Raw genomic sequence first — 27,774 nt, 5'->3', positions numbered from 1 at the left:
CTACAAATGTGGTCCATGCTTCATGAGAGGTAAGCAAGTTGATTTTGCAAGATATACAGATAAATACTTTTGATAGTTACAGATTGAGGCGCCTGGGTGGCTCAGTCGGTTAAACATCCAGCTCTTGATTTTGGCTCAGGTCTTGATCTCCTCATCATGAGATGGAGCCCCAAGTTGGGCTCACGCTCAGCACTGAGTCTGCTTTTCTCTCTCCCTCTGCTCCTCTCCCTGCTTGCTCTCTGTCTCTGTCTCTCTCTAAAATAAATAAATAAAATATTTTAAAAAATAGTTATAGACTACCATGCTTATTAGAAACTTTATGACTCATAAATAAAATCTTTAATAAGGGGAGGGTGCCTGGGTGACTCAGTCAGTTAAGTGTCGGCCTTTGGCTCAGGTCATGATCCTGGGGTCCTAGGATCGAGTCCCGCATTGGCCTCCCTACTCAATGAGGAATCTGCTTCTCCCTCCTCCTGCTCCTAGGATGGAGTCCCGCATTGGCCTCCCTACTCAATGAGGAATCTGCTTCCCCCTCCTCCTGTTCAAGCTCTCTCTCTCTCTCGCACACTCTCAAATGAATAAAATCTTTTTTAAAAGGAAGAAAATTTATGATTCATAAACCCATAAATAGTAGAGTTTAGGATGAGGCAACATTAAAAATGTCCATCTATTTCAAAAGAATACCAAATAAGTAATAAATAGTGTATGGTTAATGCAAAAATCATGAAGATCATGACATAATGACATGATTAACTGAAATTTGGGAAAAGCTGACATTGTTCAAGTTCTTCTACAACCTGGATTTCGGATCTCAGTTAACGGGTTTTAGCCCTCTAATTTTTCAGGCCAAAGCCCTTGGAGTTATACTTATTTTTCTCTTTGTCTCTCCCTCTACACATGTTCAATCAGGAGACCTTTTGCTACCGCAATCCTGGTCCAAGCCACCATCATCTCTGGCCTGGATTATTCCAATACCCTCCTACCTGGTTTTGGTACCACTACTTCTACTTTTGCTCAACAGGAATCAGAATGATCCTATTAAAATATGAAACTGTGTCACTACTCTGCTCAAAATCTTTCAATGGCATCCCACTTCACTCAGAGTAAAAAGCCAAGTTCTTGCAATGCCTAGAAGCCTCACTATGATCCAGCCTCCTGTTACTTCTAACATCAACTCCTAGTAATTTCCCCCACGTTCATGTGGCTCCAGTTGTGTTGGTTTCCTTGGTGTTCTTCAAGCATATCCCCAGGGGCTGTTCTGCCATCAGTATCCTGAGGAAAGTTGTCTCTATCTGGCCACCCTGCATTTAGAATTTCCCTTTCTACTCCCATCTACTCTATCTTCTAAACCACTATCAAAGTTATTTTTTAAAACTCTTTGATTCATCATAATATTATACTCTAAAATCCTTCAACACATCTTTTTGTTAGTTTCAGGATAATGTCTAGACTTCCTTTGTGCTTCAATGATCCCACCCTTTCCTCCTATTTTTATTGTTTCTCCTTCCTCTTCCTCCTTTACTCTTCTCCTTTCCACCACCCCTCCAATATGTTGTACTCTTTTTATAGCATGCTATTCTTCCATGTCTTTGTACACATGACTAAGTCTACCTAGAATGCCCTGACTGATTTACCCAGCTGGCCCCTCAGATCTTTGTTGTCTTCCAAGGTAAAATGGACCCATTCCTGGCCCTTATATTGATCACAGCATTATCATTCTATGACTTTTATTACAGTGTTAAATGAGATGCTTGAAAATGCTTAGCACAGTGTGAGGTATTTTCTAAGTGTTCAAATTGGATTACTATGGTAATGAATGATGGTACTGATAGTGAAGCTCTGTCTTCTAGACTGCGATCCTGAAGAAACAGAATTTTTGGGCTATTCATTATCACCATCCAGCACAAGGCCCCCTGACATATAGTAGGTATCCAAAAAGTTCTTTGACTTAAGATCAAAGAGACATATACAAGGATGTTCAGAGAAACTTTATTTATACTAGGAATTAATAGTAATAAAAATTGTAATAAATAAATAACCAAAAATTAGATAACCTAAGCACCTGTTGAACAAGCTAAACCACAGAAAAAGGTCCAAGGACGAAGACTGTTGAAAATGATGACTCAGAATCAGCTAATGTGGTTTTTTTAATAAAGATTTTATTTATTTATTCATGAGAGACAGAGAGAGAGCGAGAGAGGTAGAAGGAGAGGCAGGCTCCCAAGGAGCAGGGAGCCCGATGCGGGACTCGATCCCAGGACCCTGGGATCATGACCTGAGCCGAAGGCAGACGCCTAACCATCTGAGCCACCCAGGCGCCCAGCTAATGTTGCTTCTTGGTTCAGCCCATTCCTAAGAAATCATATAAACACCTGCTTGCATGTGGCCACAAAGCTTGTGTTCTCACAGATGTGCATCCAAAGTTCATGGTCCCCACAGTCCCTGTGACGTGAAGAATATGGCAAGTCAGAGGAAGTCAGACGATGGGCCTTTTGCTTTTTTACCTTTGGCTGGGGGAGAGGCCCTGACAGGATGCCTGGAACCATCACTGCCCCCCCCCCCACATTGTTTGTTACTACATCATGGAATTTACCCAAGATTTCAGGGCAATATGCTCACCATATTCATCAATAGGAGAAAGGACACATGAATATTGTTTTCGCCAATGTACCAGACAAGAGGCAACCAGGAAAACAGAATCTACACCAATTATTTTAAGAGAATTTAACATAGGGATTTGGTTAAAGAGGTATTTGATGAATGAAGGACATGAAAGGAACCCTTGGGTAGCAAAGAGAACTGCAGAAAACAGCTACCACTCCTGTGTTTGAGACCAGAGGGAAGAGAGGCTGTGAGGGTTTGGAAGCTTTCCAGAGGAGCCTGTGGAGCTGAGAGCCAGATCCCGAGAGGCGGATCCCCAGGGACCTAGGACTCTAATCTCTGGAGGAGGCAATGGCTGGTGCTGGTAGAGAATGGGAACAAACTGAAAATTAGAGGCTTCTGCTACCCGAACAAACTACAGCCCCTGGGTGGATGGGACAATTGTGATAGATGAGCAAACAGAAAGTCCTGGCGCCTCTCTTCCAACCTTCCATATTCTTCTAGTGCCCCCTATCGGCAGAGTCTAATAGGGAGCCAGGAGGCAAAGGAGAAACAGGTATGCCTAGTCCTAGCCCACCATCAAGAAGAATGGAGAAGCGTGGGTTTGGAGCTGAGTGACAACAGCTTAATAACTAGCACATTCATATAACTGCACACCATACAGCAGTGAAAATGCGTGAAATTAGAGTCATGCTTATTTACATGGATTAAGCTCACAATTTCTTATATAGAAATAAGAAATGCAATGTATTTCTATGCAATAAATATGCATATATACATAGTTCAAAAAGATGCAAAATCGTACTAAGCAGAAATATGTACATATGTAATAAACTGCCAGAAAGTCATGGGAACGATCTAGAAAAATCTTAGGATAGCGATTTCATCCAGAGAACGGACCAGGGAAAGGAGGAGAATGTGATTGGAAGGGAACACAAGGGGCAGCCTGCTTCATTGCATAAACTGGGCAGTGGGTACATAGGTGATTGTTATGCAATCCTTTATAATTTCTGTGTGTCTGAAACATTTTCATAAATTTTTTTGAGAGAGAGAGAGAATGTGTGATCTGGCTATAGTCAACAGCAGGAACTCTACGGGAAGTGTATGAATCTGGTGATTGGAAGTAAATTTCCAAGGAAAACATGGACAAATGCAGTTTCTTTCTGTCTCTGTTTCTGTCCTATCTCCTCCACCCCGGCCCCCCACTCCTGTGTGTGTGTGTATGTGTGTGTGTGTCTTTATCCCTACTCCCTCCCCCCAATTAGGAGCCGAATACCTTCCCATAAATCCCAAAGACTATGAGATTCTTGAAAGCTGAAGAAGCTTTTTTGTTTCTAGGTATCAGGAATTCAAAGAATAGTGCATGTTATTCTGCACAATAAGCATCTGTTAACCAGATGAGGGATGCCACTTCCCTCTTTACCATGTTCCATCCAAAGAAATTTTAGACTCTTACCTAACTTTCAAAGTCATTGTTGAAAATGACTGTTCTTTTCAGTTCTCCTTGATTTCTTTCAGGTAAACTTGAAAAACTAACTTGGTCTAACATAATAATCAGGGTCAACAGTTTAATAAAATGGTCTGCAAAATAGGAAATGCCAAAGCTTGGGAATAAAACTATTAAAATTTTCTCTACATTTATTTTCCATATAAAAAATTTAAAAAGAAATTGATATCTACTAGCATTTTAAGAATTGATTGACAAAGATACTCTTTTTTTGGTAAAGATTTTATTTATTCATTTGACAGAGAGAGACAGCGAGAGAGGGAACACAAGCAGGGGGAGTGGGAGAGGGAGAAGCAGGCTTCCCGCGGAGCAGGGAGCCCTATGCGGGGCTTGATCCCAGGACCCTGGGATCATGACCTGAGCCAAAGGCAGATGCTTTACCGACAGAGCCACCCAGGTGCCCCCAAAGGTACTCTGATTAAGTCCATATGTCAAAGGTCATGGGTCACGAATGGTCTCCAAGTTACCCACATTCAGTGCACTGTGCCATCCTGCAGTTTACTTGGGCCTGGCTCAGTGGACTGACCAACTAGGCTACCGGATAATTAATTAACACTTACAGAATAGAAGAATAGCTTAAAATGATTCTTGCAAAGAAAGTGCATTTAAAATGATACTAATAATGCAAATATAATCTCAAAAACAAGAACATTGAAGAGCTAACATTTCTATTCCTAGTCTGAGACACATTTTTGAGGAGAACATGAAAGTTTAATTATATCTGAAAAGAAATAATCAAAACCCACAAAGCTATGAAGAAAACTTTTTGAAAGCTATGTGTTTTACTTATAAATACTTATAAATAAAATATATATAGAGAGAGAGACAGAGAGAGAGAGAGATGACTCATGTTAAAAATTTTTTTCTAAGTAAAGTGGCAGGATATAAAATCAATGCACAGAAATCAGTGGCATTCCTATACACCACCAAGACAGAAGAGAGACAAATTAAGGAGTCGATCCCATTTACAATTGCACCCAAAACCATAAGATAGGAATAAATTTAGCCAAAGAGGCAAAGGATCTGTACTCAGAAAACTATAAAATACTCATGAAAGAAATTGAGGAAGACACAAAGAAATGGAAATACGTTCCATGCTCATGGATTGGAAGAACAAACATTGTGAAGATGTCAATGCTACCTAGAGCAATCTACACATTCAATGCAATCCCTATCAAAATACCATCCACTTTTTTCAAAGAAATGGAACAAATAATCCTAAAATTTATATGGAACCAGAAGAGACCCCGAATAGCCAGAGGAATGTTGAAAAAGAAAAGCTGGCGGCATCACAATTCCGGACTTCCAGCTCTATTACAAAACTATCATCATCAAGACAGTATGGTACTGGCACAAAAACAGACACATAGATCAATGGAACAGAATAGAGAGTCCAGAAATGGACCTTCAACTCTATGGTCAACTAATCTTTGACAAAGCAGGAAAGAATGTCCGGTGGAAAAAAGACAGTCTCTTCAACAAATGGTGTTGGGAAAATTGGACGGCCACATGCAGAAGAATGAAACTGGACCATTTCCTCACACCACACACAAAAATAGACTCCAAATGGTTGAAGGACCTAAATGTGAGACAGGAGTCCATCAAAATCCTAAAGGAGAACACAGGCAGCAACCTCTTCCACCTCAGCCACAGCAACTTCTTCCTAGAAACATCGCCAAAGGCAAGGGAAGTAAGGGCAAAAATGAACTATTGGGATTTCATCAAGATAAAAAGCTTTTGCACAGCAAAAGAAACAGTCAACAAAACCAGAAGACAACCGACAGAATGGGAGAAAATATGTGCAAATGACATATCAGATAAAGGGCTAGTATCCCAAATCTATAAAGAACTTATCAAACTCAACACCCAAAGAACAAATAATCCAATCAAGAAATGGGCAGAAGACATGAACAGACATTTTTCCAAAGACATCTAAATGACCAACAGACACATGAAAAAGTGCTCAACATCGCTCAGCATCAGGGAAATCCAAATCAAAACCTCAATGAGATACCACCTCACACCAGTCAGAATGGCTAAAATTAACAAGTCAGGAAACAACAGATGTCAGCGGGGATGCGGAGAAAGGGGAACCCTCCTACACTGTTGGTGGGAATGCAAGCTGGTGCAACCACTCTGGAAAATAGTACGGAGGTTCCTCAAACAGTTGAAAATAGAGCTACCATACGATCCAGCAATTGCACTACTGGGTATTTACCACAAAGATACAAATGTAGGGATCCGAAGGGGTACGTGCACCCCTATGTTTATAGCAGCAATGTCCACAATAGCCAAACTGTGGAAAGAGCCAAGATGTCCATCGACAGATGAATGGATAAAGAAGAGGTGGTATATATACACAATGGAATATTATGCAGCCATCAAAAGGAATGAGATCTTGCCATTTGCAACGACGTGGATGGAACTGGAGGGTGTTATGCTGAGTGAAATAAGTCAATCAGAGAAAGACATGTATCATATAACCTCACTGATATGAGGAATTCTTAATTTCAGGAAACAAACTGAGGGTTGCTGGAGTGGTGGGGGGGTGGGAGGGATGGGGTGGCTGGGTGATAGACATTGGGGAGGGTATGTGCTATGGTGAGCACTGTGAATTGTGCAAGACTGTTGAATCACAGATCTGTACCTCTGAAACAAATAATGCAATATATGTTAAGAAAAAAAAAAGAAGAAGAAGAAGAAGATAGCAGGAGGGGAAGAATGAAGGGGAGTAAATCGGAGGGGGAGACGAACCATGAGAGACAATGGACTCTGAAAAACAAACTGAGGGTTCTAGAGGAGATGGGGGTGGGGAATGGGTTAGCCTGGTGATGGGTATTAAAGAGGGCACATTCTGCATGGAGCACTGGGTGTTATGCACAAACAATGAATCATGGAACACTACATCCAAAACTAATGATGTAATGTATGGTGATTAACATAACAATAACATTTTTTTTCTAATAGGGATCAAAACATTTAAAAATCATTGCCTTAATATCACTCCTCTTGACTGATATTTATATTTTAACTGGAACTTCCCAGAGATAATTTCTCCACTCAGAAGATTCTGAGGCTACAATTTAAGATGCTTAAGAAAAATATGGGGGAGGAAGAGGATCATGCCCACTGACATGCACATCATCTCCATTTAAAAGACTAAGCTCTCTCCCTACCCCACTTAGTGTAAAATTATGGCATAAGGTTGTTTCATTTTTTTTATTATGTTATGTTAGTCACCATACATTATATCATTAGTTTTTGATGTAGTGTTCCATGGTTCATTGTTTGCGTATAACACCCAGTGCTCCATTCAGTACGTGCCCTGTTTAATACCCATCACTGGGCTAACCCATCCCCACCCCCCTCCCCTCTAGAACCCTCAGTTTGTTTCTCAGAGTCCATAGTCTCTCATGGTTCATCTCCCCCTCCAATTCCCCCCCTTCATTTTTCCCTTCCTACTATCTTCTTTTTTTTTTAAGCATATAATGTATTATTTGTTTCAGAGGTACAGGTCTGTGATTCAACAGTCTTACACAATTCACAGTGTTCACCATAGCACATACCCTCCCCGATGTCCATCACCCAGCCACCCCATCCCTCCCACCCCCCACCACTCCAGCAACCGCCAGTTTGTTTCCTGAGATTAAGAATTCCTCATATCAGGGCACCTGGGTGGCTCAGTTGTTAAGCATCTGCCTTCAGCTCAGGTCATGATCCCAGGGTCTTGGGATCAAGCCCCGCATTGGGCTCCCTGCTCAGCGGGAAGCCTGCTTCTCCCTCTCCCACTTCCCCTGCTTGTGTTCCCTCTCTTGCTGTCTCTCTCTCTGTGTCAAATAAATAAATAAAATCTTTAAAAAAAAAGAATTCCTCATATCAGTGAGATCATATGATACTTGACTTATTTCATTTAGCATAATACCCTCTAGTTCCAACCATGTCATTGCAAATGGCAAGATTTCAGGGTTTTTTGATGGCTGCATAATATTCCATTGTCTATATATACCACATCATCTTTATCCATTCATCTGTCGATGGACATCTTGGCTCTTTCCATAGTTTAGCTATTGTGGACATTGCTGCTATAAACATTGGGATCCATATACCCCTTTGGATCACTACATTTGTATCTTTGGGGTAAATAGCCAGTAGTGCAATTGCTGGGTCATAGGGTAGCTCTATTTTCAACTGTTTGAGGAACCTCCATACTGTTTTCCAGAGTGGCTGCACCAGCTTACGTTCCCACCAACAGTGTAGGAGGGTTCCCCTTTCTCCGCATCCCCGCCAACATCTGTTGTTTCCTGACTTGTTAATTTTAGCCATTCTGACTGGTGTGAGATGGCATCTCATTGAGATTTTGATTTGGATTTCCCTGATGCCGAGTGATGTTGAGCACTTTTTCATGTGATTTTGGATACTAGCCCTTTATCTGATATGTCATTTGCAAATATTTTCTCCCATTCTGTCGGTTGTCTTCTGGTTTTGTTGACTGTTTCTTTTGCTGTGCAAAAGCTTTTTATCTTGATGAAGTCCCAATAGTTCATTGGCATAAGGTTATTTTAGTCTTTCAACTCAGACTTTAAAGTAAAAATGTTATGATTGAACCTTAAGCCTTTAAGAGGGTAATTAAATTAACTGGTGTAGAAAATAAAGAGAAAGATGATTTTTGTGATTTGATAGATAATAGGGAATTTAACTTCTATGAAACTGATTCATACAATTTGGAAACATCTTTGTATCTTTTTGATATTAAGTGGTATCCAGATTACAATCACCTTAGTATCTTTTGTATTAATATTAAAACTACCTGTTTTTTTATATACAAAAAAACCTCAATCCTGCACTATTATAACACCTACATTTTTTCCAGATCTCTAGTAACATGGTATTTAGGGAATGAAGGTCAAACTCTTAAATACAGCATTGACCACTCTCATAACAGCTTCTGTTTTATGTACTCCCTCCCTCTTACCTATGGTAATGTGCCACCAGTATTCCCCCTGTATTATACACCACAGTAGTATTGTATTGATAATAACGATTAGGAGGATGTGTGGAGTCCTAGGAACTACACGTCTTTTTGTCACCAATATTTGCCAAGATATAGTGTTGTTCTTGGCCAGGTAGCTGAGTCTTGCTTGTAATGGTGTGTGACCAAATCTAAATGAAATTTTTTTCTTTTCTTTTCTTTTTTTAAAGATTTTATTTATTTATTTATTTGAGAGAGAGAGAGAGAGCACAAGCGGGGGGGGGAGGGACAAACAGACTCCCTGCCAAGCAGGGAGCCTGATGCAGGACTCAATCCCAGGACTCGATCCTGGGACCCTGGGATTGTGACCTGAGCCAAAGGTAGATGCTTAACCAACTGAGCCACCCAGGCAAATGAAATTTTAATTAACGCATTTCAGTTAAGTTAGACAGACAGAGAAATACTGGGTGATATAACTTATATGTGGAATCTAGAAAAGCTGAACTCATAAAAAAAAAAAAAGAATAGAATAGTGATTACCAGGGGCTCAGGGGAAGGAGGAATTAGGGATACTGTTTAAAGCTACAAACTTGCAACTAGCAAATAAATATGTCCTGGAGATCTGATGTATAGCATAGTGATTATAGTTAACAATATTCTATTATGAACTTCAAAGTTGTTAAGAGACTAGATCTTAATTTTCACCCCAAAAAAAGAAATAATAATTATGTGAAGTGACAGCAGTGTTAGCTAACATTATGGGGTAAACATATTGCAATATATAGTATCAAATCAACACACTGTACACCTTAAACTTATACAACATTTTATGTCAATTATATCTCAATTTTTAAGGAGACATTTTCACCTAAAAATGTATTTTATCCACTTCATTCAGAAACAAACAATAGTAAGAATCTAAGTGTAAGTCAATTTACAAGTCAATATAAAAACTATTCATGAAAAAGAACATAATTAAAAGCCACAAATTAAACTTGATGAATTTTTTCCACATCATAGATATTGCTCTGGCAATTCCTTTTTTTTTAAATTTTTTTTAAAGATTTTATTTATTTGACAGAGAGAGCACAAAGAGGTGGAGAGGCAAGCAGAGGGAGTGGGAGAGAGAGAAGCAGGCTTCCCGCCAAGCAGGGAGTCCGATGCGGGGCTCGATCCCAGGACCCTGGGATCATGACCTGAGCCGAAGGCAGATGCTTAACCAACTGAGTCACCCAGCGGCCCCTGCTCTGGCAATTCCTTATTCACTCCCCTACATCGTTCGTTGTCTCTTCTCCACTGGATCTTTCCATCGACACGTAAATATGCTCTAATACTTCCTGTCTTTAAAAAAATAAATTAAAAACCTCTCTTGAACCCACAGTCCCCTCTAAATATTTTCTCACCTCCCTCTTACAGCAAAACTTCTGGAAGGGGTTGTCCATCTTGCCGTTTCCAGTTTGTCCTCTCTCATTCTTTCTTGAAGCTCTCCAATCAGCTTCCCACCTGACAGCTCTTACTAATAATGCCAACGATGATCTCCACATCTTACTTGATCATTCTTATCTGTAGGACTTGACACACTTAATTACACCCTTTCATGGAAACACTTCACCTTGCATATTGGACCCCACTCTCTCACATTCCCCTTCTCACTGGCTGCTCTTTTCATGCTCCTCACCTCTCCTGAGTCTAAACCTTGGAATTTCTTAGACCTCAAGTCCTAGATCTCTTCCCTTTTGTAACTTACTCCATAGGTCAACCTTTATGGTGCTAAAAAATCATCTATGTGCTCAGACTCTTGGGTTTCTATCTCCAGTCCTGACTTTGTCCCTTTGTGCCAGACTTGTATATGCAATTGCCAGGTTGACACCTCCACTTAGATGTCTAAAGGGCAGCTCTCAGTTAAGATGCACAAAGTTGGTTTCCTAATTTGCATCCCAGACGCACTGTTCCTTCAGTGCTGTCTATATCTGTAAATGGCAAGTCCATGTCTCCGGTTGCTCAAGCCAAAAACGGGAGTCTCTCCTGATGCTTGCCTTTCTCTCATCCTCCCACAGTCTGGCAACAAACCCTGTCACCTTGACATCTAAAACATATCCATTCAGATCACCATACAAAATTCTATATAATAAGTGAGTTTATTTATCTCTATCTTCTCTCACTAAATATTCATAAGCCATGGTGGGGGGCATAAACTTCATTTTATTAAGCGCTACATCTCCTATTTCTGGAATAGTATCTGGCACGTCATAGGTGCTCAATAAATAATGACTGAATGAATGAAAAGGTAAGTGAATTAAATGTGGACTATCTTGGGTGATGATGCAAGCCCCATTTTCTGTCAAAATTCATTCTTTCTACTGTGGGCTGTGACAGAGCTCTTTACTAACCATATGTAAAAACCGTTCCCCCAACCTTCACTAGTTTCCATTGCTGCTGTGACCTTTGACTAGTCCATAAATTTATAACATACATTGTTTTTAACCGGAAATCCAGAACTCAGTCCTACCATGAGTTGTAAAATAAATGAGTTGTCCCAGTTCTCAAAACTTCTATATAGGAAGACCATCCAGCTATTGACCTCTCTTCTGGCACAAAAGAAAATTTACAAACGCCATAGAGAGCGTTTGTAAAAGCTCAGGACAAGGATGGGAAAATTAGCTGTCTACCATCACATCACCCAATATTTTCTTCTTTGTGTCTCTCTAGAGCTAAGAAAAACTGTTTCCTAATAACCCTTATATAAATGTCAGAATAATCAGGTATGCTTTAAAAAGTATGGTATTCATAATCCTCCATCAAAACAAAAAAAAAATGGTGAAAGTATGAGAGAGTAAGAGAGGATTTGACAGGAGAGAGAGAGTGTGTGCCAATATGCACTTACATGTACCAAATAGTTAATATTAGAAAGTTTCTAGATTATTTTTCCTCAGGAAAATTAGCTTTATGAGCCAAGGAAAACACAAAGTTTCAAAGCATAAGATCTTATGATTCACAAGAATAGACATAGTGAGGTCTTTCTTTCTAGGAATTAGATTCTGGAACAGAAAGTCTCCCTGAGATTGAAGTATGGTACCTTCAGTGGAGACCTTGGAATGTTTCCCAAACACAATCCACTGTCCACTTCAGAAATTAATTTATTATTTGACTTCATGAGATTCTCTTCCGCTTAGCTTCTAATCCTAGCCATAAATATCTTGTTCACATATTTTCTCCAAATTTAATAAAGCTATTCAATCATAAATGATTGTTAAGTGGTATCTAAGCACAAATTTTTTAAACAAATGCCAAGGTAGATATATATGTGATACATATGTGATAGTTCAGGATTTATCATTTTTGCTGTGGTGAACATGCACATTTCAGAGAATTACAGCATTTTTGCACAAACAACAAGGATAGTTAAAATATCTGTTGGGGGTCTCAGCATGGAATCCAGTTCACCTGGGGTCCTGGAATACCCTCCAGATAAGGAAAAATGGTTTCCCTGGTAAATTTCCATCCATAAAGTACATCTTCAGGAGTCACAGTAATTTGAGCATTCTGTTTGAAACAAGTGAAATCAAAGTTATTTCTTCATATGTAACATAGACAATTCAATGCTCCAATCTTCTACTAGCACTCCTTCCCACCCCATAAATTATGATTAACAGAAATAAAAAGAATACCTACCCAGCTGCCTGATTCATCACTCCCTCTAGAAATCTATACTCTTCTTCACAAGGAGTAGGACGTTGTCCTGAAGAACAAGTGTTTCTGTGTTATTGTTGTTTTAGATTTTATTTATTTATTCATCTATTTATTTATTTATTTGGAAGGGGGTGGAAGGGGCAGAGGAAGAGAGAGAAAATCTCAAGCAGACTCCCCACTGAGCATGGAGCCCAACACAGGGCTCACTCTCACGACCTGAGCCAAAATCAAGAGTTGGACATTTAACTGGCTGAGCCACCAGGTGTCCCACAAGTGTTTCTGTTTTATTTGGCAATATAACAGCATGTTCATACACTGCAGCTATAAAAGTAGCCAGAGCACTGATGTGCAGAGTGCTTAGGGCAAAAATTGGCATAGAGATTTGAAGAGAGAAAGTGATGATGGCCAAAGTCTAGTGAGTTCTATAAGTGAAAGTACCATTAATTTAGTATTTTTAGAGAGGGAAGCATTTATATAACATAAAACTTACTGCCAGCTAGCGGGGTCTTATTTTATAATCTTATGAATATTATGCCTGACCACTTTTGTGGAAAAAAATATTGCAGTTCAATGAATACAACCAGAAAGGATTACAAGGATTGTACAACATGTACTATTGATAAGATTTGATATCAAATATTTGCTGCTAGGAAAATGTACTACAGTATAATATCAGGAATGAAATTCACCCAAATTGACACTGACTTACCTATTAAAGACTAAGAATGTGTGCTCCATAAAAGCATGATTTTGTGCCTAGTTTATTCACTGCTGAATCCTTAGTGCCCAAAGCACTGATTGTGAGGTGTTGCTCTCTGGTGTCAGGCCAGTGGAGAAATCAAGGCCATTGCTTAGCCAGCCCCAGCCCTCAGGGAACTAAGCTTACTTCTCCCTTCCTTCCTTCCTTCCTTCCTTCCTCCCTCCCTCTTTCCTTCCTTCCTTCCTTCTTTCCTTCCTTCCTTCCTTCCTTCCTTCCTTCCTTCCTTCCTTCTTTCCTTCCTTCCTTCTTTCCTTTCTTCCTTCCTTCCTTCCTTCCTTCCTTCCTTCTTTCCTTCCTTCCTTCTTTCCTTTCTTCCTTCCTCCCTTGCTTCTTTCCTTCCCTCCTTCCTTCTTTCCTTCCCTCCTTCCTTCTGAAGTAGATACAAGGAAGAAGTATCTCAGGCTGGTGATCATAAAGATAATCTCCATTATAACCCCGATAAGATATAACTTTCATTTTGCCAAAGACAAATTAATCATATAAAAGAGTTTTAAGAATACTCATGCATTATGTGACCTCTGATGCCTTCCTAGGACATCCATATTCTCCCTTCCCTGATCCCAATCTTACCATGCAAGAGATTTTTCTAGTTGTTTTTTAGGTTTGTTGTTGTTGTTGTTGTTGTTAATTTGGGCCTTTTAGTAAAAGTCATTCAAATACTTTGAGACAGTATAGTAGAGTAGCAACAAGCAGATAAAATTATTCTCTGTTTTCCTTCATACTGAGATAAAGTTCTGGGTGAAGGAAAGTTCTAAGGGCTATAAACATGTCTGCTCATATTTTCTGCTTAAATTCTATTTAAGAATGACTTCTTACCTGTATCATATAGAACTTGAGAAAATAGTCAAGGCCTTTAGTGGAAAATGTGAGGGGATAGATATTTTTATGAATTTGTAGCAGATTGTACAATCAATTATTAGTAAGTGATTATACTATATATAGTTTGTATATAGTTACTATATTAATATAGGTCATTGGTATAATATGACCTATTCCTATAGATTATGAGTGCTTTTAGAGAGCATATAAACAAAACGCTCACACTTTTTAAGACAGGAATCTGAGGCACAGAGAAGCAGAGTAACTTAGAGAACGGTGTGCAAATTCTCACTCTTGATTCCAGAATCTTCCCCTTGTATCTAAGATATCATGCATGTGTCTGTGCTCTGATTTAATGTCTGCATCCAAGTGCCTGAACATTGGAGCCTTTTAAAGAACCCAATTTAAAGTGACCACCTCGGAGCACCTGGATGGCTCAATCGGTTAAGTGTTGAACTCTTGATTTCAGCCAGGTCATGATCTCTGGGTTGTACGATGGAGCCCTGTGTTGGACTCCACGCTCAGTGGGGAGTCTGCTTGAGATTCTCTCTTTCCCTCTCCATCTGGCCCTCCTTCCCCCACACTAAAATAAATAAATAAATCTTTTTAAAAAATAAAGTAAAATGACCACCTTCAGGACTCTCAAGCTTTTCCATCTCTCCAAGAATTATTTAGATCATGACCTACTTTCATGTGACTTAACTCACCAATTAATGATACTTCATTATCTCTTTTGCTTGGAAGCAGTCAGGTAAGCTGGCGAAAATGATCTACAGTCTTTTCTTTTTGAGGGTAAGAGCAGAAACAGCCATATTTGTCTTCCTTGTCTTAGCGTCCCTAAGTTTCCTGGATGATTTTCTTCTCTTTGTGGCTATAAAAGAGAGAGATGGTGTTAAATAGGGTTTCTGGCTGGAGGGAGAAAGGGGCAATGGCTTCTGATGTGAAGTCAAGATGGTGACCAAGTTCCCTTTTTTCTCTGCAGCATTTCAAAATTGTCTTATTGAAATTGAGATGTGAGTAACAGAAGTAAAGGCATGGAAAACAGCAATTTAAATATAGAAAGATCCTTAAGATATAAAGAAAAGGGGGATCATCCTTACAACCATCAGCTACAGAGGCAGTTGATACTGTTTTAAGTCTTTAGAATTCAATTCAAGACATAGAACCTCCAGGCAGCTCTTCCTGCCAAGGGTCCTGTCCCAGCGCTTTAATAAAAACTTACCTTTTTGCACTAAAACAAACAACTAACAAACAAAAAAACTTAGAACTTGCAGAGTTTAGATTTTCGTGTTCATAAAAGTGATCAGTTAAGTAAGGCTTAACTTCTTCAGTTTCGCTCAGTTATAAAATGTTACCTTGTCACAGGGAGCACTGATGAATCATAATTTACCATGACTAGTGCCTACTTGATAATTTACCATTTTGTGATTAATGGATTTAGTTACAAGGGTGAAAAGTTACAACTGATTCAAAATTATTTGGTCAAAGAGTCACTATAAAAACGGTCATAGCTCAACTATTTGTTTCTAATTGTGCATCTGATTGTCTCAGAACAGTGTTCAACTGGGGTAGGTTTTACTTCGGCAGTAAGGAAGAAGAATAGATGTGGTTTCTGCTCTGCACTCCCCTTCTTTGAACCTCTATCACTCACCTAAGAGTTGAAGTACTCAGGCCTGCTCTATCACCTTCACAAGGTTATTCTGAGAGGCAAAGACACATCAAAGTCCTCTGTAAGATTATGATGGGATCACAATAATCAACAAAAAGGAGCGACAATTGAGTCATGTAATGATCCTGACTGCTTACTATTATTCGTTAAGTTTGCAAAACTACTGTTGTTCAGTTAAACGAGTCTAGTCTACTTGAGGTACTTGCTGGGGACCTGCTGGGGAGGGAACCAGTGGGAAAGCACGCTCCGCCCCGCCCCGCAAGGCACGTGCACATCCACCGGGTGGTGGCCGCACAGCAAAGGAGCCACGGAACTCAGCCACGTGAGGGCAAGGAGCAGCTCCAGGCCCTGACACAAGCTACGGGACCTCTGAGTCTGAGCTCTCTCCCGGATAGGAAATGATAATAAGTGAGTTAAGAAATAAAGTGTTGGAAATAGCACGTACAATTATTGACAGCATTTCCTCAAAGGCAGCAAGGATGACCCAACAAAGAGAAAGCAAGAAACAGAAAAATCAGGCCCCTCTCTTAAAACTACTTTTTCTTGATACTGTATGCCAAAAAAAAAAAAAAAAAAAGGAAGAGGAAGAAGATACTGTACCCCCCAAAAGAACGTGGCGATAAAGAACAACCGGATTGTTGTTGAATCCAATCCCGCACTGGATTTTCGCATGTGTCCTTTGCAAGACTGTTTGAATCAGCCTCTGTGAAAGGAAATGTCAGCTTGAGCAGAACCAGCCTGAACTTGAGCAGAGCCAGTTGGAACTTTAACCAGCCCTCCTCTGGCTCTGCACTTGTGTGGGCACTCACCTCTTCAGACAGTTAATGCAGCTGAAGCCAAGAGAGGGTCAGATAATAATGATGCATGATAGTCCGGGGCTCCTTGAATGCCTGCTGGATGGACAGAGCTATGCCACAGGAAGTTGCCACTAGCTAACTGTTTTTGACCTACAGCAAGGGCAATTTCATGTGGTTCAACCTGCCCCACTGCTTTCTGCCCTCAGAAGTTTAGGACCGCGGGATGCTGTGCTGCAGAGAGCAGGTAGCGTGCTCCCATACTGAGGGCCCCCACTTCCTCAAAAGAAAAGCAGTAACGGGCTCTCTTGTTGATTTCATTTGCAGATTGTTAACTTTCTTTTTTAAAAAAAGATTTTATTTATTTATTTGAGAGAGAGTGAGAGAGCACAAGCAGAGGGAGGGGCAGGCAGAGCAAGAAGCAGGCTCCCCACTGAGCAAGGAGCCCAATGTGGGACTCCATCCCAGGATCCTGGGATCATGGCCTGAACCAAAGGCAGATGCTTAACTGACTGAGCCACCCAGTTGCCCCTAGATTGTTAACTTGCACTCTGATCCATCTCTGCCAAAAGTGCATTGCATTCACCAACAGGAACTTAAAAAATTCTCTTGGTTGGTGCTATAGCCTGAAAGTCTGTGTCCTCCACCACCACCCCCCCCCCCCCCCCCCCCCCCCCCGCCAACAAATTCATAGGTTGAATCCTGGTCTCCAGTGTGATGATATTTGGAGGTGGAGTCTTTGGGAGGAGATTAAGTCATGAGGGTGAGGTCCTCACCAGTGGGATGCCTGCTCTTATACAAGACCCCAGAGAGCTTCCCTGCCCCTTCTACCCTGTGAGGACCCACTGAGAACTTGGCAGTTTGCAGCTAGGGAGCAGGTCCTCACCAGACACGGAACCTGCAGGGGCCTGGTTCTTGGGCTTCCCTGCCAACCGAACTGTGAGGAATGAATTTCTGTTGCTTATAAGCCAGCCCGTCCACGGCGTCCTCTTACAGCAGTCTGAACTGACCAACACAGCTGGATTCAAAGTCAGGATAACTGCCACCACGAAAACAAATCCAAGAGAAATGGATCAAAATCATTTGTCTCATTTATGAAGCTGTTGAAGAAACATGTTTTTGAAAGGAAATGGTACAAAATGAAACTGAAATCTCAGAAACTTACAGAGGAAAAAGACTGATAAAAATAGAAAAGTGTCAAGCCATGGTACATTTCTTGTTTTGTTGAGCAATACGAAAGTGCCGCAAGAATTCGCCATAATTCACCTTGTTCATTTTCAGTGAGCAAGGACATAGAAAACATGTCTGAGGCCTAAAATAACTACTTACAGGTTCTTTCTAAATGAAGCCCTCCAAGCCCCTGGGATCCCAACTGCTTATTTTTTTCTCAAAGCCTGAGGCTCCTCCAATCACCCCCACGTTCCAGTTTTGTTTTACTTTCCAGGTAAGCCCCAGCTGGCCAGAGGTTTCTGCCCCCTTAGTCCGGCACCAGCAAAGGGAGTCTTTGTTTTATCCTCGCCTGACAAATCTGATTTCTGGGGTTTTCTTTCAAGCAGTCATAGAGACCAGGTTGATACTGGCAGGGTGGGATTGCATGATTTCTACTGAATGATGAGCAAATGGCCAAGAGAAGTAAGAGAGCAATAGAAGCTGGGCATTTTCTATTTCTCAAGGCCTAAATTAACTCTTCAATTCATGTCATATTCTCTTGAGCACATTGTTCTTTTATTGTTACACAGATCTACTCCAGAACTTTCCTCAACATGGAGATAACTAAATTCTGTATGGTCCTGCATCTAATTACTGTTAACTTGGGTGACATGAGTTTTTCTCACTATAGTTATGAGTCATGATGGTTTCAGGTTATGGTTAAGGACATACACCCTGAAGCCAGAATGCCTGGGTTTGAACCACTTTCTAGCTGTGTGACTGTGAGCAGGTTATGTGCTGGTTTTCCTCATCTGCAAAATGGTGATAATGTGTGCTAAGTCATTTTTGCATTATTATTATTGCCTCAGGCCCACAAGACAGGGGCCCCATTATGAGGGCAATGCCCAGTGCATCTCTGAACCACATCTTTAACTCTTGCTGGTCAGAGGCCCACCTGTTCCTAACTACTAACTGGTTAAAAGCACATCAATTAATCCACATTCTCTATTTTCTCATTGTTCCGTCTCTTTCCACAAAGTTTTTCTTATTTCATCTCTTCTATGTCAACCTACCAGAATGGTTTCTCCTGAAATTGTTCAAGTCCATTTCTACTAGGTAATCTGGATGGTTTTCCTTCCAACACTACCATAGATTCTCCCTCTGATCAATAGCCCTCTATCCTTATTTCTTGCATTATTCTATTTTTTTAAACCTCACACTCATACAAAAAAACTTACCAACAAACTGGATCACTCATACATTGCCGTTGGGAATGGAAAATGGTACAGCCACTCTGAAAAACAGCTTGGCAGTTTCCTAAAAAAAAAAAAAAAAATTATCCACAGCCTGGCCCACTCCAGGATGGCACAGTAAATCAGGGATGTAGGGCAGGGTCACTGTGCCTCCTGTATCTTCTTGTTCCCTACTCTGAAAGAGGAGATAGGACAATGTGGAGAATTTACAAATCCCGGTGTGGGGAGAAACTCTTTATAAGATGTTTCTTCCATTTCTTATGGGCTGCACCGGTAACTAAAGTGACTATATGCCAACACAGAGAAGAAACGCTGAGGTTTTGTGTTTGTCTGCTTTGAACGTACAGAATCCCAGTCTGATGCCATAGCTCTGCTAAATGGAATTCATTTATATAGAAGATCAATTAATATGCAATATCCATTTGGGAGTTAACGCTCTTCTGAATCAACTAACCACAGTCTTGAAAGCTGTGTTAAGATAAATTCACTAGCTACAGGAATGAAAGTTGTGGGCAGACCTTAATTGTCCCACGCAGTTTTTTCCAATTAATAATGCTGCTTTACCTCAAGAATATGTTTTCTTCCAGAAACTTTGCAGTGGCATGCATAATCCAGTGCTGAAGCTCCCTTACTGTCCGATGACAGTGCCGCTTCCTAACGCCCCCCCAGCCCCTCCCCATCTTGTTCCAGATCCAGAGATTGGACCCAGCTCTTAGGAATGGACTCACCAACAAACAAGTGACTCTGATTTTTATCAGACAAGTAAACAAAAGAGGCAAAAGCAAACCAGTAATAGTGATAGAACAGAAAACAATTGAGGAAATGAATATAGCTCAAAGTTCCGAAAGTGTACAAAGAAAAGGTATTAGTATTATGTTCAAATGAAATCTTTATCTATGGTGGTTTTAATTCTCTTAAAAGAAAAAAGAGAACTCTATCTGAATCCATCCAACAACTGATTTTATGGCTGTCACTTTTGAAATATATAATAATGTGACAACAAATTTGGTATTAAATTCACCTTGAATGACAAAAACTTAAAAATGATTTTTTTTGTATTTGTATTTGTCACATTATTGTTGAGCCATTGTCAACAAGAAATACGCTTTGAGTTGTTTTATTAGATCCCAGGACACTGAGATCATGACCTGAGCCAGAGACAGACATTTAACCAACTGGGCCACCCAAGCACCCTCAGAGTTGCAACTTTTCCTAATGAAGACTAAATAAGCAGTCTTTAATTTCCTTTAATACTTTAGAAAAGTATTTTTTCAGTCTAAATATGTTGTTTCTGAACCTTACCCTTCTGTGAGTTTATTTCATAAATTGAGGACATATGACAGTGATACCAAAGGAAAGATAACGATCATAGGAGTGGTCTTTGGATCATTCATACATACACACAATCGTATGTAAATATAGATATCTGCTTTCTCATTTATTAATTATGTTTAGTGAAAATTAGTTGGCTATGCAGTATTATTATCCACTTCCTTTGCCAGCTAGGTTTGAGAGGGTATATTTAACATATTTAAATCTTGATAAATTAATAAAAAAGTAAAGAGAATATTTCATTAAGATATGATATTTAATATTTATTGTCTAAATCGAATTTCCTATGTAAAATAAATGGGTTATTTGGGGGGGAAACTAAGTATCATACAATCCAGCAGTTGTATTACTGGGCATTTAGCCCAGAGAAATAAAGATTTATGTTTGCAAAAAAACCACGTGAATGTTCACAGCAGCTTTATTTGTTATAACCATAAAATGGAGACAATCCAGATGTCCTTAAATGAAGAATAGTTAAGCAAGCTGCATATCCATACCATGGAATACTACTTATCAACATATAGAAATTAACTATCGAGGGGAGCCTGGGTGGCTCAGTCGTTAAGGGTCTGCCTTCGGCTCAGGTCATGATCCCAGGGTCCTGGGATCGAGCCCCACATCGGGCTCCCTCCTGAGTGGGGAGCCTGCTTCTTCCTCTCCCACTGTGTCTCTCTCTGTCAAATAAATAAATAAAATCTTAAAAAAAAGAAACTATCAATATATGCAACATGGATCTAAAGAGCATTAGGCTGAATGAGAAAAATCAATCTCCAAAGGGAATATACTATAGGATTCCATTTATAAAGCATTCTTGAAAGGATGAAATTATACAACGGGGGAACAGATGAGTGCTTGCCTAGGATTAAGGAGGGAGTGAGCGTTAAGAGGGGAGTGGCATGGCTTTAAAAAAGCAAGATGAAGGATGGGACTGTTCTGTATCTTGACTCTATCCTGGTTTTGACATGGTACTGTAGCATTGCAAGATGTTACCACTGGGGGAACCTCAGTATAAACTTGGTCTCTGTATTATTTTGGGTATTATTTCAACTGCATGTGAATCAGCAATTATCGGGGAAAAAAGTTTCAGAAAAATGATTTGTGAATTTTTACTTGCCCTTTTTATTTTCCTTTTGGATTAACTTGCATATCATAGATATGATACCTTTTATTATTATATTCTACATTCAGTCTCATTTTTTTAAAAAAGGTTCCTTTAAAGCTGGGCATCTTTGTTACATTTAGAGGAATACAAATATATAAAAATATAAACACAGAGTGATTTCCCCTGATTGTTTTGACCTACCTTTTCAGCTCAATGTTCCTCTATCTTTACTCATATTTTTAACTTTTTTGTCATCCATTTTAGTATTTGCAAAATCATAAAATGAGGAAGGGGCCAAGTTGGTTTCATACAAAGTGCCAGTCAGGATATATTAAAAGCAACGTGTTTGGGAATGGTGGCAGAAACCTCTCACTAGAGAGCTTGGAATCTCTGCGTTGACCTTGAACTCCGACAGTCAACAGCGCTGGTGGTCCCGAGCCAGGTCAGGGCCCCCCGCGTGGCGTCCCTGGGAGCCCGGCCTCTGCGCCCCAGCTGGATGCAGCGGGATCCACCACCTTCGTGCTTTAATAGCGGCCCCGCGCGGCAGCGGAGGGAACTGCAGGTGTTCAGCGGCAAACTTGGCCCTTGTGCTAAGCACGGGTGCAGCGGGTCAAGGGTTACATTCAGTCCTGATTCTGCCCTGGGAAGTGGGTGGGCAGGGGGCTGGGTGACCGGCCACTCCTGCTCGCATGCACTGGACCACCCTCTGGAGTGCTCACAACAAAGGGACTTGGAGAGAGGAGGGCAATGAAGAGTTCATGGGATTTGTGAAGGTTCAATTCTGGCAATTAATGCCAAACAGTTTTCCAAAACGGGTGTAGTTGCTATCCATCATCCCTATCTCCATCATCTTTTTAATTTTTTTCGTTCTGGTGGTGTGAAAGGGCATCCCATCTTGCGTTATTTTGACCCTTCAGGATTTGTTTTACTCCTATTCTTCCCCATCTCACTAAGAGGAACCATCAACCACCCACACCCTCAAGCCGAAACCTCCAGTCACCCTAAATTCCTCTCTCCCCTGCCTTCACATGAGCAGGTCCTGTTGGTTCCACTTCCAAACACATCTTTTTCTCTTCATCTCCACCACTACCTTCATGGTCCAAACTACTGTCTCTCTCTCTCTCTCTCTCTCAAAGCTCCCATAGATCTCCCTCCATCCCTGCTAATCTACATCCCCACTCAAGTGCACAAGCAGAGACAATGACCTTCCTGAGACATAAATTCTGGCATTCCCTGTTGAAAAGCTGGCTCCTCCCTACCTCCGCAACATCCTCTGTTTACTAGATTTCAGCCATATGGGCCTTGGTGTCATCTCTGACCATGTCAAGACCTTTTGCACACACTAGGGAAGACTCTCCCTCAGGATGACTGCCTCATTCTCATCCTTCAGGTCTTAGTTCAAAAGTCTCCTCTCCATGGAGAGGCCTGATCTAAATTAGGACCCCACACCGAATTCCTCAGTCACTTACTCTTTCGTATCACCATGTTTTTCCCTTCATGACAACTCTGTAGGATAATGGGAGATTCTGGTATTTATTTATAGTTTGTCCATTCCACTGGAATATAAGTTCCATAAAAGCAGAGATTGTGTTTATTTTGATCACACCTAAATTCCTAGCATCTCGCAGCATGTCAGTTCAGAGAAGTCATTCAATAAATATTTTCGAATTAATACATAGACAAAACCATTACTTTTATTTAAAAAAAATGTAAATGTGGCTACTACAGCATGAAAACACATCAGGAGGTATGAGAATGACACAAGAGGGATTCACTCATATCAAGCAACAGCATGGATTTCACGTGAAATCAGATGAATCCATTCCCTAGAATCCAATAAACATTCCTGTGAGCTCACTTGCTCTGGGAATGGGATACATCTACCGGAAATATGTTAAAAAAAAAAAAAACAGGTGGTAGAACTGAAATAGGGACATTAAGGGAAATGGATAATGTTAACTAAGCATTGTTTATAAATCCAGATCCTAATTCAAAGTATGTTACAAAAAGGGAAGTCTGAAGTAATATTATTCTTATACCTTTCACAAAAACAAAACTTCTAGAGAAGCTGAGGGCCTGGGAATTTTATAGAGTTTTTGCATGGGAGGCAGGAATTTTGCCTTTTGAACAAGAACAAAAATCTTAGGACACAAAGAAAGCATGTCTTCTAAAAACTGATTTCACAGTAATTATCCTATACATTTTGAGTAATCTTTATATTACTTTTAAGCATATCAAATTAATTCATTTATTTCCCTGTTAATAAAGAAAAGGTACATTCACAGAATTAGTGCACTTAACAAGTAAACAGAGAAAACAGGAGATTGAGAGTCAATAACCTCTTCAATGGCAAATTTGATCACCTCAAAACACAAACTTTTGCTGATTTTCAACTGCTCTTCTCATACTTAATGTTGCAAATACGGCTGGTTTAGCCGGCCAGCTTTTCAGGACAGCCCAACACAGGATAATCCAAAAATGCATTGAGACTGGTATAGAGTCCGTGGAGTTTTGTATGTAATATTAAGAAAACCCTTTTAACTTTGATGTTCAAGGCCAGGAGCATCCTTCTCCCAATGCGTATTGATCCAGGATTCTTAAGCCTAGATTTCATCAGGTAAGAGGGCAGTCCGTTCCTCCTCTGTGCCCACGATATTTTGGAGTTTAGATCTGCATAAAGAAAAAAAAGAAGAGAACCTCAATAGTTCCCATCTTAAAAAAAACCCCAGTACCTACATCTCTACCTTTCCCCCTAAATGCATCTACCAAGGAATGAGGCTTTGAGTGCCCAGAAATCTGCTGACTGGAAAAATAGATATAGAATGGTTATTTCTTTTCCATTCCCACAGGTTGATTTTTAAAGGGAAAAAAAGCTCAAGAGTTGACCATACCTTCTTCTCCGTGAGTGCTCCCACAGATAAAACAAGCCCATCGTTAATCCCTTGAAAACAATTAAAGGGATTGGTTAATGCCAATTCTCCAGGTCACATTTTTCCACAAATGTAAGGAAGATGAAAACAAAAGACTGATTACTCACACTTGTTAGAGCCCAAAGGCCTTGGACAGCAGCTGCCCATTCAAAACCAATTTTCTCATACAGAAACCCACCCAGTGTTGGTCCTATAAAAGCACTAAAATGAAAAGAAGAGTCTTAAATAATGTTAACAACAACAAAAAAAGAATTACTTCCTAAAGGCTGCACGATTCCTCAATCATAAATCTATATTAAATTGGAACTGTAAGCACTAAAGACAAAAGCCAGTTCCTGGACAGAGCACTGGCTGTGAGAAAACAATTGTACTTGATAATGGATGATGTTTAAATTTTTTAAACAGTTTTAAATGATAACTGTTTCTGAAAAGTTGGTGCCTTACAGAAAAATTTTAAAAAGGTGACACGCCCCCAAAAGAATCTTTATATTATTCTCTCTATTCTTCTCCGTATTTGCATTTATTTTTCTTTAAGATTTTATTTATTTGTGAGAGAGAGAGAGAGCACAAGCAGGGGGAGCAGCAGGCAGAGGGAGAAGCAGGCTCCCCACTGAGCAAGGAACCGATGCAGGGCTCGATCCTAGGACCCTGGGATCATGACCTGAGCTGAAGGCAGACGCTTAGCCGACTGAGCCACCCAGGTATCCCTCAGTATTCGTATTTAAAATAATTTAATTTGGTACATATTTATTGGGATATACTACAATGCCAGCACATGGTTACCCCTCAGGTATAGCAAAGAGTAAAAAATGAACAAATGAATGAAGAAATGAATACATTTTTAAAACTTGAGCTATGCTCCTGTTAAAGGAATTTAGAAAGATCACTTAAAAAAGACAAAACATAGGGGACCATTTTGATGAGGTTTTAAAGCTGCTGGTATAACCACTGATCTTAGAGGCAGAGGGTGTGGGTTAGGACTCCAGCTCTGCTCTAAATGGATTAGGTGCCTTTCAGCAATTCATCGGACTTCTTGGTATCAATTTCTTCATGGACATGAAGATAGTATTTTCTAACTGGCAGGTGTGAATGAAATCGCTACTCACCCAACTGACCACATTGCACTGAAGAGACCTGACACGAGTCCCAAGGTGCTTAATCCCTCCGCAAAGCCATTTTCGCTGCAGAGACACAACAGTAGATCTGTTATGAAAAGGGAAACCTACATGAAAGCCAAATAGCGTGTGACAGATAAGTTAAAATAGACCGGAAACGATCTGAATATAACCGACAGCCAGAACACTCCATTTCTAAGATGCAAAGCTAATCTAATTTGGAGAAATTTTCATAGTTATGTTGACTCTGTGGTTTTCTAAAAATAATTTTATTGCATACATAAGGCATGATATTGAGTCATGACCCATTTGCATGGAGTCTCACAAAAAACACATAATTAACGAAAAAATTCTTAAAATGAGATGAACATGCAAAGAGAATAACGGGAAATGTTTAGAAAACCCAGAGGCAGCTCCCTATTGCTCGGAGAATTGTTGACTTGAGCCCGCAGAGCTCGTGCTGTCCTCCCTGCTCCGGATCCCTTGGTGTTCTTCGTCATCATGCCTCCTAAACAAGAGACTGGTGGCCAAGTGACAAATGCCTGCTGTGATACTGGGATTTATAATAAGAAATATATACTTGGTCTTCCTCCTGTTTCTGGCATAGAGCCCCCAATGCCCTTGGAATTTCCTGAGGAAAGCAATTTCAAGTGCCTTTGGTCCTGTGAATGAGGTGAGTCTTAGGGGCTGGATGCCGAGAGAGCCAAGCGTGTGATTCGAGGGTTAGAACCTTCGGTCCCATTCCTGGGACCCGCCACCTCTGAGGAGGGGACAGGGGCTGCAGGTTGAATCCATGGCCAATGGTGACTGACCTAATCAACCACGGGGATGTAATGAAGTGTCCCTAGTAAAACCAAAAGGACGGGATGAGAGAGCTTCCAGGTCGGAGAACCAGAACCCTTCCGTGTGCCAGTGTGCGGGGCCCCAAGCCCCCCAAGGACAGAAGCTCCTTTTATCAGGACTTCACCCTGTGCACCTTTTCATCTGCATGTTGATTCATATCCTTCAATCTCTTTTGTAATAAACCAGTAAATCTAATGAGTACACTGGTTTCCTGAGCTCTGTGAATCACTCTGGCAAATTAATTGAACTTAAGGACCTCTGGGAACCTCTGATTTACAGGCCAGTCAGTCAGGAGTACGTGTAACAGCCTGGACTTGCAATGAGCACCTGCAGCACAGGGCAGTCTGTGGGATGGAGCCCTTCAGCCCCAGGATGTGACGTTCTCTCCAGGTAGATGGTGTCAGAATTGAGTTGTGTTGTAGGACACCTAGCTGGTTCTGGAGAGCTGCTTGGTGGTGTGGGAACCACCCCCACCTCCTAAACCCCTCAACACACTGGAGATGGTACTAGAATCATTTTACCTGGTGATTGTATGCCCTTGTTGTGGACCTTCTCCATGAGAAGGAACCAATGCTGAGACCTTTCCATTGTGCTTTGGTTTTTCAAAAGTATATGTGTTCCTAGACATAAACCAAGCCAAGCCTCGATCCACAACTCATTCTACCTATCACTGTATTAATATTACCATATATTGTCATCTATACTATAGTATCATTGCATATACTACCTATATCGCAATATTGTGTGACATAAAATCATAAAGATTTGGTCTTGTGAAAAAAACTCCAACATCCTACAAAACTGACAAATTCAAGAAAGCGTGTGATGCTCCCTGCTATTCACAACACGGCTTCTCAAGCACTGAAGTAACTTACTACGCACAACTGAGGATTTCCGGGATAGTCGGAATTATACTCATTCCTGCAGAGATGCCGTTCAGGACTAATATTAGCACCAGCAGCCAGAGCTGACTGCAAAAGAGTTTTGGAGAAAGAAACAAATCAAAACAACATTAGCATGTTGACAGACACAAAACCTCACATTAAGGAGGGCAGGCTGAATCCCAGAGAGCAGCTCGTTTCACAGATTACATGACTAGTCTGCCTCATTCCCATCTGATCCCACTTCATTCAGTGACAGCACCCTTACATTTTGGTGGGGGGCGGTGGGGGAAATCAATTCACCATGATATCTCAATTTCTTTGGTCACACATGTTGCCTGGAGTCAACATGATAAGAGG

General features: G+C 40.5%; 1 protein-coding gene and 1 pseudogene across 5 annotated transcripts in view; one reads left to right on the top strand and one right to left on the bottom strand.

The window, feature by feature from the left end:
* Positions 1 to 19,406: 19,406 nt before the first annotated feature.
* On the top strand, positions 19,407 to 20,080 carry LOC113927852 (annotated as a pseudogene).
* Positions 20,081 to 23,212: 3,132 nt separating this feature from the next.
* The window catches only part of SLC18B1 (solute carrier family 18 member B1), a 44,133-nt gene continuing 39,571 nt past the window's right edge, over positions 23,213 to 27,774 (bottom strand). For 3 of the 5 annotated variants that reach the window (XM_035728676.1, XM_035728673.1, XM_035728677.1), the window contains exons 10-14: positions 27,409 to 27,504; positions 25,682 to 25,756; positions 24,683 to 24,776; positions 24,537 to 24,586; positions 23,214 to 24,315 (exon numbers count right to left, since the gene is read on the bottom strand). In XM_035728676.1, coding sequence (XP_035584569.1) covers positions 24,249 to 24,315; positions 24,537 to 24,586; positions 24,683 to 24,776; positions 25,682 to 25,756; positions 27,409 to 27,504 — 382 coding nt within the window. In that variant the 3' untranslated portion in view covers positions 23,214 to 24,248. Of the gene's footprint in view, positions 24,316 to 24,536; positions 24,587 to 24,682; positions 24,777 to 25,681; positions 25,757 to 27,408; positions 27,505 to 27,774 lie in introns of all 5 variants that reach the window. The other 2 variants (XM_035728674.1, XM_035728675.1) reach the window with 2 other exon arrangements.

The sequence above is a fragment of the Zalophus californianus genome, chromosome 7, assembly GCF_009762305.2.
Source record: "Zalophus californianus isolate mZalCal1 chromosome 7, mZalCal1.pri.v2, whole genome shotgun sequence".
Classification (NCBI taxonomy): domain Eukaryota; kingdom Metazoa; phylum Chordata; class Mammalia; order Carnivora; family Otariidae; genus Zalophus; species Zalophus californianus.
Note: the sequence above shows the minus strand (reverse complement) of the source record. Positions and strands in the feature narration are given on the sequence as shown.